Source organism: Pteropus vampyrus, unplaced genomic scaffold (genome assembly GCF_000151845.1).
Source record: "Pteropus vampyrus isolate Shadow unplaced genomic scaffold, Pvam_2.0 Scaffold187, whole genome shotgun sequence".
Taxonomy (NCBI): domain Eukaryota; kingdom Metazoa; phylum Chordata; class Mammalia; order Chiroptera; family Pteropodidae; genus Pteropus; species Pteropus vampyrus.
Genome location: NW_011888968.1, coordinates 534,473 through 547,690, shown reverse-complemented (window position 1 = coordinate 547,690; position 13,218 = coordinate 534,473). Strand labels below are relative to the sequence as shown.

Sequence of the window (13,218 nt, the reverse complement as noted above, 5' to 3'; positions counted from 1 at the left end):
CCTCGGAGGAGCAGTGTGATGCCCACGCCGCCGCAGGCTGGCTCAGGCTGTGCTGCAGCCAGCAAACCCCACCCAGCCCCTTCCAGGTGTCGCTTGGTGGTCTCCCGCCGGACAAAGCCAGTGGGCAGGGGCTGTCGACGGACACGGGCGTGGCCCAGAGCAAAGGGCGTCCTCCTGCGCCTGCGTCTGCTGCCTGCGTGGCGCCCGCTGGGCCCCTGCGCTGGCCTCGGTGTCGTGTGCGGCGCTGGGCGGGGTGATGCTGTAGGCCAGGGACTCCGTTGACATAAGGCACTCAAGGTTCGGGGACCCCACAGTGCTGTGGGGAGCCGGGGTTGAGCCCAGGTCAGCCTCAGGTCACCTCTGAGGTGCTGGCCGAGGGTGGGCAGGAAACGCTGTCCTGCCCGCCCTCCCCGGGGGTCCTTAGTGCCCTAGGATGGACCTCTGTACCCCGAGACCTGCAACACCCCCCGAGGAGGGGAGGGGCACCACATTCCAAAAATGGGGTCCAGACAGGGTCCCGAGGGAAGGCCTAGGGTTGGGTGGGACCTTCCGGGGGAGGTGGGCCAGGAGGGGTGCGCCCAGACAGGGAAGCGGGGTCCGAGGTGGGTTCCGTCTCTGGGGTCACCTGAGAGGGCGCAAGGGGTGTGAGTCTAGGTGAGGGGCGAGGGGGAGCAGCGTGGGTGGAGGCAGGAAAGGGAGGCAGAGCCCCGGCCCCCCTGCTCTGTCCCCGGTGCCGGTCGCAGTGGCAGCCAGGGGCCAGTGGGATCCCGAGACCCGCAGGGACTTAGTCCTGGCCTCGTGGGCTGGCAAACTCTGACTCGCAGTAATAAAATTCTTGTGTTTTAAAAATCAGTATATTAGCTTAATTTTATAGATTTCGGAAGTGCTACTTGAAAATAAAAATCTCCTAATTACATTTATGATCCCAACGTGGTTCCACTGGACTCCGCGCATGGTCCAGAACGTTCATGCAGAAGGCCGGAAGCCCGGTCCAGACCTGGCTCCGGCGGACCACAGAACGCGGCGGCCGGTCGGCCCAGGAGCCTCGAGGTGGCTGCGGAGTGACTGCCACGCTGCGTCCACCTCGCCCTGAGGGGCGGGGGCCGCGCTGTGAGGGGGGCCGTGGATGCTGGGTCCGCGGAGCATCTGAGACGCGCCACAGGCCTTCAGAAGGGAAGCCTGCTGTGGCCATCGTGATGCTTGGGATGGTTGGGGGCTGCCCCAAGGGCGGGCAAGGGCGTGGGTGCCTGCCTGGCCCCGGGAGGGACGTTCTGGCGCACAGAACCGAGGCCGTGCTCTCTCGGGGGTCAGGGGAGAGCAGTACCACCCTCCCGTGACAAAGGAGAATGCCCCAGCCAGACCTTGACCCTCAGCCTGTGGTCAGTATGAGAAATGCAGCTGACGATGAAGGAGAAGAGGCCAGCTTTGAACAGTGGGGAGGGGGAAAGAGACGAAGGAAGGGGGGCGGGGCGAACCCCCACACTGGGGGGGCAGGTCGCACAGCAGGCGTCTTGGCCCAGGGCGTGGGCAGCAGCTTTGTCATGAGGCCACAGTGACCAGGAAAGGCTCCCTGAGGATGCGACGCTTGCACTGTGTGTGACAAGAGGCGGAAAGTCCCTTCCAGGCTAGGGCCGGACAGAGCAAACACAGGTGACAGGGCCACTGACACTCAGCCTGGCTGCCCAGGGCCTTCCCGGGGAGGGCAGAGACCCCGGTCCAGCCGTGGGACAAGCCGGAGCTGCAGCCCGGTGTGCTTGGATGCCAGAGGTGGCCAGCCTGTGCCCGCCCCATCCCAGAGGACTCCAGAGTGCAAGGCCTGGCCTCCAGGTGCGGGGCGGGGGACTTCTGATTTTCCTGAAGCCCCAGCCGGGCCAGGCTGCCCGCTCAGCAGACCACGTGCTTGGCGACTGCCCTCCCCCATCCCCGGCCTTGGCAAGCCAGCCGGCCACAGGAGTTTGGAGGCCACCAAGGGGGTGACCGTGGCAGCACCTCGAAGCCACACGCTCTGGGCTTCGCTGTCCCCCCCGCCCAGAAGTGGTGGCCAGGCTCGGGTCCCCGGCCTCTGCCCTTCGGGGTTGTGAGCGCAGGGAGAGCCAGTGGGGCCGAGACGAGGCCAGGCCGAGGCCTCCGTGCGGGGTGTGTCTGCCCTCAGGCGAGGGCCTGAGCTGTGCGGGGCGACAGGTGGATTGTCACTGGACGCCGGGCCGGGCCGCCTCTGTCGTCGTGGGTGCAGTGCGAGTGCCAATGGCCAGTGGCAGGCGTGCCGTTGGCTGTCACTCACCAGCCTGGGCGGGTGGGGACTCCTGCTAGGAACAGAGGCCAGAGGTGGCAGAGCGCAGTGCAAGCCCGGAGGCCACCGTGCCACCTTTAGTTAGGGCTTCCCTGCCATCTTAACCTCCCTGTGACGTGGGGATGATGCTGGCTCAGCCTCCTGGGCTGGCTGTGAGGCTGGCATCCTGCATGTGAGCTATCGGGGCAGGCCGTGGGGGTAGGGGCCCCTCTCCAGGCTGGATGGGCTGACCCAGCGCCCGTGGTGGGAGGTGCTCTGAGCCCATCCCCCAGAGGCTTCCCCAAGAGGGACCTGGCCTCTGAGTGTGGAGTATAGGCACGTGGTGAGAGCTCCCAGAGACACCGGGCAGCGGGGAGCCCACCCGGGCACCAAGGCCACCACCCCGGGCCTCAGCCCTCAGCAGCAAGAACTGTGCCCAGTGGGGCCGGCGTGACTCAGTTTGCCTTGAAGCCGCGAGGGACACCTGGGCTTGAGTCCCTCTCCTGCGACGTGGGCTGCTGGGGTCTCTGGGGCCCTCCCTCTGGGGACAGTGCCTGGGGGAGCCCCCAGCAGAGGCAGGAGCGGGGCTGGGGCCCAGCAATCGCACGTCCGCCTGGACGGGGCAGGAAACCAGCAGATGCAGACGCTGCTACTCTTTATTGTGTGTGTGTTTTGACAACCGCCACCTATTCAGAGTGACTTGCTCTGGCTTCCACACACACTCAGATAAGGAGACAGAGTCTGTTTAAAAGAAAATGCCGAGTAAACAGTGGCACAGGTGTTCAAAGACACGGCGTCAGTGACAGGCAGTGAGGGCGGGGCGGCCCTGCCCAGGGACAGTGCATGCCGACTCTGAAGTCTGCCCAGCAGGCCCCGAACCTGGCCGGGCAGCACAGCGCCCCGGGGCGTCGTGGTCACACCACTCGGACTATCCCGGGCGACCTCCCTGCCCGAGGCCACCTGCCCGGCAGCCTTTCCTCCCCCGTGCTACGCAGCAGGTGTGTCCTGGGTTCCAGCGGCCAGGACGTGGACACCGTTGGGGGCCATTGCTCTGGTCAGCACAGTGCCCAGGGTGGGGTAGGGTCCCCTGCGTCTCCCGGCACCTCCCCGGGCCACCTCTGGCTGTACTGCCTCAGATGGGAATGGACGGGACACTGAGGCCCCACAGACCGGGGTCCGGGAGGCGGGTCTCAAAGGCGGGACAGGCCCCTGTGAGCCGCAGGAGTGTGGGTGCCCCACCCCTGGCCAGATCCCGGCCCTCCCGGCTCAACTCCGCCTGGGTCTCTGTCCCGACCCCTGAGGTCCTCTGTCACCGACAGGACGTTCTGAAACATTCCGCCACCACTTGCCTGAGGTTATTTCATTCTGTCACTGCGAGTGGAGGTGGCCGCTGGCAGGTGTGCAGCCTCAAAGGGCCAGCTGGGGCCTCTCCCGGGGACCCTGGGCCCTTCCCGGGGGGCCCACCCCTCTCCCGGCCGAACCCCGCTCTCGTGCATCCCTGGAGGGCCAGGCGGTGCCTCCCCGGGCCGTCTCCCAAGCCCCCGGGACTCCGTCCCGTTCGTCACTCAGCACTGACTGTTGAGTGACACTCTGCTGGGCACGGTGACACCATTAGACTGTCCTCCGTGACGAGGTGAAGGGGAGAAAAGTAAGTCCTGAAGACACGGCGGCTTTCCCAGACTGGCCTGCCCTTGGCGCAGCACGGCCGCCCTTCCTGCCTTCCCAGCAGCGAGCGGCTCGGACCCCAGGCCGTGCCGACTGGAATCAGCCCCCACGAGATGGGCAGAACAGTCTGGGTGGGGGCTGCCCGGTGCCCGGAGCTCAGACCCCGCAGGAGGAGGCTGGTGGCTGAGGCACTGGGCCCGGCGTGCCCGTTTGCCGGCTGTCTGGGCCCCCGCAGCCACCTGGCCAGGGCGCCGGGTGGGGCAGGCAGGGCCCTCTGTCCAGCAGGGCGATGGCCACCCAGCTGTGCTGCCTTACGGGAAGGTTCGTTTGATCGCTGATCTGGGGGCCCAGGCCCCCCGCTGCCCTTTCTCGATGCAGTTTGCACTTTGCAGCTGAATCAATCAGCGGCAAAAATGCTGTGGGGGGTGGGGGATGTTTACAGATTTGGCTTTTCTGGGGCCGGGGGTGCTCCGTGTTTGTCCAGCTCTGTCCCGCAGGGTCCTCCGGGAGCTTTGCAAACAAGAGCCCTGGAGCAGGAGAGAAGGAGCCCCCCGCCTTCGCCGCCTCCCTCCCTCCCTCCCTCCCCTCCCCCACGCTCCGCGGCTCGGCCGCCTGCCTGCGAGGGGCCGGGGCCTCCTGCACAGGGCTGCCGAGCAAACGCAGGCCAAGCAAAGCACGGCGCTGCCTGGGGCCCAGCGGGCGGGCGGGCGGGCGGGCCAGCCCCGCGCTTCCAGGCCTCTGGGTTTGGGTGGGGTGGCAACCAGCGAGACTGGACCGCGGCCACACGAAAGTCCAGGTCGCGGGCGGACCCTCAGGAGGCCAGGGGTGGTTTGCTCTTTCCTCAGACCCGAGAGTCTGCTTTTTGCCCAAACCCCGAGGTGGAATTCTTGAATTTTCAGCGTTCTTTGTTAAGGTTGCTGGTCCACGCTGGCTTTGATAAGCATCGAAATGGAGGCAGGTCACTGCCAGGTGACCCTGAGCCAGGAGACCGGGGCGATGACATTTGAGAGGGAAGGGGACCTCCTTAACGGTCACTTGTGGATACCTGGTGTGATCTGGGACAGCCCAGCAAACCGGAGTGAATGGCACCCTGGTGATGGCTCTGCTTCCTCCGGAACTGTGACTCCCATGCCCCCCTGGCCACGTGGGGACCGAGTTTGTGTCTGGGGGTCTCCTGGCCGCAGCACTCTGAGCGCTTCCTGCTCAGGGTGGGTGGCAGGGTGTGACGAGTGTCTTTCTCCACCCCTGAAGCGTCACTCAAGCCCCTTCCCCCAGCCTCCCGCCCCCTCCCTCACCAGCAGGCTCGAAATCGCTCTGGCCCTTGCCCGGCCCTCGCGGCCTGTCCTGCTGCAGCCTGGGCTTGCTGTCCGGCTGTGTCCTGGGGGACGGCAGCCCTGCCTGGCTTGCCTGGGCCACAGGGCCCCGCACGGAGGCAGGCAGATGTGAGCACTGCCACCACGTCCTCCCAAGGCCCCTGCCCTCCGGGAAGCGTGTGGCACACGATGCCCTCCGGGAAGCGTGTGGCACACCGGTCACAGCCCAGGGGCAAGGCCCCACTTCCTGGTGACACGCACACACACTGTGATGTTCTCTATTCTAATCGATTGTCTTCTGTTATAAGTGATTTTATTATTATTGTGTCAATCACGATTAATCGAATAAGTGATTTATAAGTTTAATAAATATGCAGAAAAATATATCACGAGTAAAAGACATTGTATAATAATGTCATCATTATGATGATCTTGGCTGCTTTATGAAGTTACAAGGACCCGTGGTTCGGACACGCTGCCCTTTCCCACCTGCTCCCCGGATCCCTCGGGTGTGGCCAGGCGGGTGCCGTTGTGAGCGGTCAAGGAACGTCCACGGACGTGGACCCCAGCTCTGGGAAAGTGTGGCAGAGTACTCGGGGAGGCGGCAGGCGAGGGGTGGGGGGACAGCTGGGAGCACGCGGAGGGGCGCCGCGAGAGCCCCACCGAGCCGGTCGTCAGGCCCCCCCCGGGAGGACCTGCTAGTTCTCTCCCTGCCCAGGAAGAAAAGGCCGAGGAATCCGAGCTACATGCGGGTGTGGGGCGCAGCGGGGGCCTCGGTGGGCGCGCACGGCTACGTCTCAGGTCCAAGCTGCCGTGTACCAAATCCGCAGGTCCCACCTTTCACTTTTCTGATGACCCATCGTCTACTGCCCAAGTGCCAGGGGCCCCCAGCAGTGGCCTCGGACGCCTGTCCAGTCCCCACACTGCCTCGGGGAAGGAATGTGGCCCGTGGCTGGGCCAGCCGGTCTGTCCGGCAGGGCGAGGTGTCTGAGCACAGGTTACACAGGTGTCCTCTGCTGGGCCCGGGGGGCGGTGCCAGGACGAGGGCCTGCTCCCCGCCCCACCCGGCCTCCCCCAACCCCAGGCCTGGGCTCCGCACCCCCTCTGCCTGCCCTCTTCCGTGTGGCTTGGGACATCAGCCGTCCAGTTGTTCCTGGCACCCACGTCACATTGAAAATCAACTGCTTATTCTGTCCTGGGGCACATTCTTTCTCCCCAAAACTGTGAGGCCTGGGGCCGGGGCCCAGCAAGGGTTCAGGAAGTGTGGCCTGCATTCAGCTGGAGCTTCTGGAGCCCTGTGAGGCCACTGCCTTCCCCAGCCCTCCCCAGCCAGCGGGGGAGCCTGCGGCCTGCGAGCATTCCGCCTGCCCGCCCCGCCCCACGTGCTGAGAGGCTTCTCTTAGGGGCCTGCGGGTTTGGGGCGGGGGAGACTAGGAACGGGAAGCCGAGGGGCCCAGATCCAGGTTCTCTGCTTGAGGAGCTGTAGGGGGAAGGTCTGTCACCCGTGTGTTCCATGAGGCCGTCCAGGCCACCGCTGGGGGCCCCGCCCAAAGCTGTAGCTTACATCCTGGCCTCTGAGAACCCCCCTGGGCCCACTCTGCTGTTTCCCCCAGAACAGGAGGTGACACCCCATTGTGAACATGAGCGTGGGGCTCCAAGGAGAGAAGGGTCTGGGTGGGGCTGGCACCAGACGGGCCAGCCAGCTCGGGAGTTACTTGGGGCGTCGAGGGAGCAGGGCCCCTGGGGGCAGGGGTGTCCCTCACCCACTCCTGTCCCAGTGAGCACCTGACGGTGGTGGGGACACGAGGTCCTCCCGAGTCGGGGCCTTAACGTGCACCGGGCAGAGCCGAGGCTTGGTGGCGGCCACGCCCGGCTGCAGGACCGGCACGCGTGCCCGCTGGGTGCCCGCCGCATCCCTTCCTTCCTGCAATGAGTTGCCACTTGCCACTAGATCCTGGGCACCGTGTGCCAGGCACTGTCCTAGGGCCTGAAGACAGAAAAGTCGACAAGGGACATTTCCGTCGGCAGAGTTTGGGGTTCCGTAGGGAAGACGACGGGGTGGGGGGGACATGTGACATGTGGGAGGACGGGGGCTGCCCAGCCGGACGGACAGACGGCGGTCCTCCCTGCACTGTGACACGCCAGACGCACGGGGCCTCGCTGCGTGTGGGGTCAGGGGCTGGTTCCTGCATTTCTGCCGTCAACGTCGTGATTTGTCTTTTGTCACCGGGGTCGGTCTCTGGGCTCTTCCAAGTACCCCTCGTGGGCTAGGTGAGAATCCGCCTCCATGCTGCTCTGCCGAGTGACTGCGCCCTCCCCAGCCTCTCCTGCCTGTCCCCGGTGCTTAGCCGTGTCACACGAGTGGCCGGCTTTGTTCCCAGGTGTCCGCGGGGCGCGGCCTTGTCTGCCCGGTGTTCCGCTGTCCGGAGGACACGCCGGGGCCGCTCTGGTGCGCAGCCTGGTCCTGGTGCCCCCGAGCACCTGGCCGGCCCCTCCAGATCTAATCCTTTTCCAAGTCCCTCTCTGTCAAATTCAAAGTTTGCCGAGCGTCTTCATTTCCGTGGGAAGTTGGCTTGGGTCGGCACCAAATTTGCAGATTAAATGTGGGGGGAAAAAGCGAAATCTCTGTCCCGTTCCACCAGCTGACCAAGAGCCAGGACACCCTGGTCACGCGTGCAGGGGTCGGGCATGCCCAGGTGACGCGGCCTCTCTGGCGTGTGGACCTTTTCTAAGCGGGCGGTCTCAGCGGTGGCAAATAACAACACGGTTTACCTTTCCTCTCCCAAGCCTCGCACGGTGTCTCTCTTTGTCTTCATCAAGCGGGGTCTCTGGGACTGCAGCAGGCAGACTCGGGTCGTGGGCACGCTTGCTTCAGCCCGGGTCCTAACGGAAATGTATTTAAAACGGCTCCACGAATTGGGTGGTTTATTCTAGGATTTTGGTCTCTAAACTGCCAAGTGAAGGGAGTTCCTTTATATTCCTGGTCTTGGAAGATCTAATCGTTTTACTGTTAGGAGGCTTTGAACCTTCTCGTCTGTACCGAGGGGGCTGGCGATACCCTTTCTCCTCTGACGGGGAGACTCGCGCTGATAGATTTCGGGTGTCGAGCCATCTGTGCATTCCCGCTATAAAGTCTCGTCGTAAGTGAAATGGGCCTGTAATTCTATTTCCTTATTTTTTCCCCTGCACGGATTCAGAATCAAACTCAGCAGCCTGTTAAAACGAACTGGAAAATGTTATTCCTTTTCCGTCTTCTGGAAAACTCGCCCAGGGTCGGGTGGCGTGCGGAACTTCGGCAGAGCTCATCTCCGTTACAGAGCCGTCTGGGCATGACGTGGGGAGAGGGTCTCTACGTTTTAATGTCCTAAATACGTATTCATCCAAGTCCTCTATTTCTTCCAAAACCAGTTTGGGCATTCTAGCTAGCTGTTAAGAATTTATTTTATGGGGTTTCCGGCTTCCCGGTCCTCCCCGGATTCGGGAGGAGCCCGTGGGTATTCGCGAGCCCGCGTTTTTTGAAATCATCCTTATTTGTGCCATTTCGGTTGCATCTTTCACCGCCGTATCGGTGCGTACGTTGAACTCTTTGCTCGGCCCGGACACCCCCGCCCGTCAAAGGTATCCTGCAGAGCGCCTTTGTCACAGAGCGGGCTTGCAGAGGCCTGTCCTCTCCAGAAATCTGTGCCGCGGGGCTGGAAACTGTGACCCAGCCGTGTTTGCGGTGTGACCTGTCAGCAGAGAATGGTCTTTAACTTTCGAAATGATGGGAAAAACAGGAGAAGATAAGGGTTCTGAAGCACGGACCTTCCGTGGGATCCAGGCGGAGGCGCCTGGAAGGCGAGTCTTCCCGGCACCAGCCACAGCCGCCTGCAGCCGCCTTCGGACTGAGGCCCTTCGAGGGGCCCGGGCGCTCGCTCGCGTCCAGATTCCACGTCCTGGCGGCCCACGGCCAAGCGAATCTAACCTCTCTGCTGGTGGCCTCCGCCCGTCCGCCCCCACACCTGTCGCTTCCCTTCTGCCCACCTGGGGCCGCGCCCCTGCTGGACGCCGGAACCCACCCGGCTGGCTTGGCCGAGGTCGCAGTCCATGGTCCCCGAGCCCGCACCCGGGGCCCGTGCCTCGGTTAGACCGGGCTGTGGGTTTGGGAGGGGGGCCTCAGGGGCGCGGCACTCTCTCGGCCGGTCAGCTCAGGCACCTGCCCCCAGCGTGGCCTCTCCCTGGGACGCGACCTCGACCGCCCGGCCGGGCAGCACCTGTCAGCACCCGTCAGCACCACCAGCGGCTCTTCTCCCGCTTCCCGTGTCGTCACCTCGGACCCGCCGGCGTGTGGCTCGGGGGCCCCAGATCGCCCGGTGTCCCCATGAGCCCCAGGGTGGGCAGAGGCAGGGCGGGGCCCTGCGCCGGAGCCCGGGCCCCGGTCGTGGGGGCGGGAAAGCGGGGGGCGGGCGCCGTCAGCCCAGACGTGGGAACCCGCACACGGCCCCTTCTCAGAGGCGGGTGCTGGCCCCGGGCCCCTGCTCGGTCCTCTCGCTGGGCACATCCGCGCCGAGCCGGGCCCACGGTGGAAATGCAAATCTAATTAGTCTGGCATTGAGCCTGTCTTAAAAGTATTAACAGAGCCTTAAACTGTGCTGTTGGATGAGGATGAAGAAACGCCTTAGAAAGAAATCGCCGGATGGTGACATAGCCCAGTTTGTTAGTCTTCTCCGGTGGGGGCTGCGCAAGGGCGTTAATTAGTTTAATGGGGCTTATTTTGCTTCGTTGCCCAAAGTAATTGGTTTATTAACCTCTCCTTTCCCTCGGGGGGCGGGGGGGCTGGGTGGTGGACCCGGAGAGCCCTGCCCGGCACTCTGCCCTCGGCCAGCGTGCCCGGCCCGCCGCCCGCCGCCCAGCCCCCACCCCGGGGGGGCTGGAGCCGCCGGCACCGTGGGTCTGTTCCTGTTCCTGTCCGCCGGGCACTTGCTGTGTGTCAGCCGCGGGGAACGTGACCGCGGGAAGACGGGGCCCTCAGAAGCGTGCCGGGCCCCACACGCTCCCCCGGGCGGAAGGGAGCCGGGCCGCGGGCGGTGCGGGCACCATGGTCGGCTTCCTGCAGCGGGGCCGGGGCGGGGGGGGCGGACGGGGCCGTCTCCAGGGCTGGGCGGCGTCCTGGGAACACAGTGAGCAGGGGGGTCCACTTCAGCAGACCCCAAAGATAACGTCTGCATCTCAAAACAAGTCCTGAGACTGGCCACCCGGCCCCCACACACACACGGGGACCCCCACCCCCCCACACACACACAGGGACTCTTCAGGGGCGTGGCCTGGGCCCTGGGCGCTGAAAACAGCGTCCGATCCGCATCCACCCTCGGCCTCCGGCAGGGTGACAGGCCACCTCTTCCCTGTGGACGCCCAGGCCGTCCTCGTGTCCTCTGCCCGGCCTAGGGAAGGCCCAGAACTAGACAGGAAGGAACCTACCCAACCCCCGGTCCCTGAGGAAGGGGGAATGGGACAAAGTCTCCTGTGTCCCCAGACCGAGGGGGACAAAGAAAGAGCCACTCGGGACAGCCGGCCAAGCCAGTGCGCCCGGCCCGCACGGCCCACCCCAGCGCCGGCCTCTCCGTGTGCATTCAGGGTCGTCCGTGCCGTGCTTGTCCAGCGACAGCGGTTGTGTGTGTTGGGAGGATCTAAGGGGGGCTGGAGCTCACTGCAGGCATGGGGCTCCCCCAGGTGCCTCCCGCGGGTGGGCACCCAATAGCCTGGAGGGACCACCCTGCACAGCCCTCCCTCCAGTTAGGCCAGGGGACAGGCTGGGAGCTGGCGTGGTGGCCTGAGTCCTAGGTGAGCGAGTCTGGTAACAGGCCCAGGCAGGGGTCTGGGCCCCGCACTCCACGGGAGGTGCGGAAGCCCTCAGGCAGCCCGGAATGTGGGGTCCCCAGGTCCAGGCTGGGGCCGGGCTCTGAAGGTGGGGCTCTGGCTCCCCTGAGGGGCGTGGGGACACACAGCCATGTCCCCCAGGACTGTGGCTTCTCCACCAGCACAGTGGGGCCACGCAGCCATTAAAACGTGCACGTCAGAACTCGGGGCTGCACGAAGGCGGGGTGAGAGAGAGAGCAGGGGACAGAGGAGGAGCCAGATACCCCCGCCTAGGTACCCCACCTAGCTCTGCTGGGGCCAGAATCCAGGTGGGGTCTCTGGGACAGGATGGAGCTCTTGGCCTTGGGGCTGTGGTCACGAGGTTGGAGGTGCAGCCGCTGGGCTCGTGAGTAACCTGGCAGGTTGGGGGGTCTGTGGCGGGGAGGAGAGGCAGTGGGACATCTAACACAGGGTCCCCCCCCAAATGCCAGTGCAGGAGTCCCACCATCAGCACCCACACAGAAATCCGCTCCGCTTCCTGCCCCAGGACACAGGGCCCGGGCCAGGAAGAGCATCTCAGCCTCCCACCCTGACAGTGGGGAGGAGGCCGCCGCGGCAGGATGGGGCCGCACTTGACCTCCTCCTGTGCCGGAGGCCCGCTCAGCTTCCCCCAAGGTGTCCCAGGGGGCCTGGTAGAACCTTCTGGCTTCTGACCCCCGGGGTCACCCAGCTGGAGGTGGCTGGCTCCTCGTGGGAACCCTGCTGGTCTCAGCAAAGCATCCTCCCCGGGAACTGGGGCCTCAGGGGCCTCGGCCGGGGCCAGGGGTGGCTCATAACTCACGAGGCTCCTGGAAGGAAACGCACACAAATCACTTTTCTAGACGAGGGCAGGAAGAAGCCTCTGGAATCCTTCAGGACCTTTCTCTCCTTTGTTTGAATCAGCAAGTTCCCAGCAGTTCCTCTGGCGTGGCCCTTTCTGATGCGCCACCATTGGGGGGCTGCGAGCCGAGGAGACCCCCGGCCGTGCCGCTGGAGGTGGGCCAGCTCGCCAGCCCCCTCCGCTTACCGAGGGCCGACGGCCTGCAGCAGACGTCCTCGTGATCTCCCCGGGGTTTAAATGGGGTCCCCCCCAGCCCTCCGCTCACACACAGCCCTCGCCCAGGCCCGTGCAGGGGCGTAGCCAGGACAAGGCTGTGTTTCTTCACCGGCTCGTTCCGACCAGCTCCCCACAGGCGGCCCCTGAGGGTCAGGCTGCCCACCCGGTTTGGGGTGCCCCCACCCCGGGTGCCAGGACCACCCTCACGCACCCCAGAAGAGCCGGAGCCCGGCCCCAGCCGTCCCCCAGCATCTCCGCAGCAGAGACGGCGTTCCTGGGCTCCGTGTGCCCCCAAGGCCGTGTCTTTGTTACAGTGAAGCCTTGGGCCACCTCACCTCTGTCCCGTGGGGCCCTCCGGCTCCCGAGGCCTCCAAGGCTCAAGGAATTTGCCCAAACCGGCCGAGACCCAGCCCAGGAATCAGTTTGGGATTCTCTCGGGCCCTTGTTCAAGCCCCGTCTCTGGATCCTTTGCCTCCCCGCCAACGTTAAGATGGACAAGTTAGGGGGAGACAGCGCGTGACCCCCGGACTCACCCAGAGTGCCCGGAGCTTGCGTTGTGTTTTGTCTGGGCCGGTCGTGAGGGGCTGAGCAGGCTGCCCTCGGGGAGGGCTTCATGGCATAGGCAACAGGGAGCCATGGCAGGATGCGAGACCAGGGCTCGGCGGGGCACAAGGTCTGTGATCCGTCCCTTGGGTTGGGGGTGCCGTGGGGCCCGGTTGGAAGCGTGCGGGCTGAGCCGGACCGGGAGCTGGAGGCCTCCATGCCGCTGCCCTGAGGCCGCCCGGCCGGGCCCGAGCCGCCCCGGGTAAGGGCCCTTCCCCAGAGAAGCACGTGCTGCGGGCAGAGCTGGCACTGGGGCGTTCCCAGGACCCCGTCCTCCCCCCTACAGCCTGCCTGTCCCCCAGAGAAGCCTCCACCGCCCCCCATCCGCTCTCAGGAGTGATGCGTCACACCGCGTATCACCAGGGCCTTGCTGCCGTCACGGTGCCCGAACCACGGAACATTCCGTCACCCCCCAGCAGCCCTGCGCGCCGGGCGGC

General features: G+C 65.2%; 1 protein-coding gene across 1 annotated transcript in view; it reads left to right on the top strand.

Annotated features, from left to right (window-relative positions):
* The window catches only part of KCNQ1 (potassium voltage-gated channel subfamily Q member 1), a 318,108-nt gene that overhangs the window by 218,424 nt on the left and 86,466 nt on the right, over positions 1–13,218 (top strand). The window contains exon 16 of the mRNA XM_023537362.1: positions 9,324–9,329. Coding sequence (XP_023393130.1) covers positions 9,324–9,329 — 6 coding nt within the window. The remainder of the gene's footprint in view (positions 1–9,323; positions 9,330–13,218) is intronic.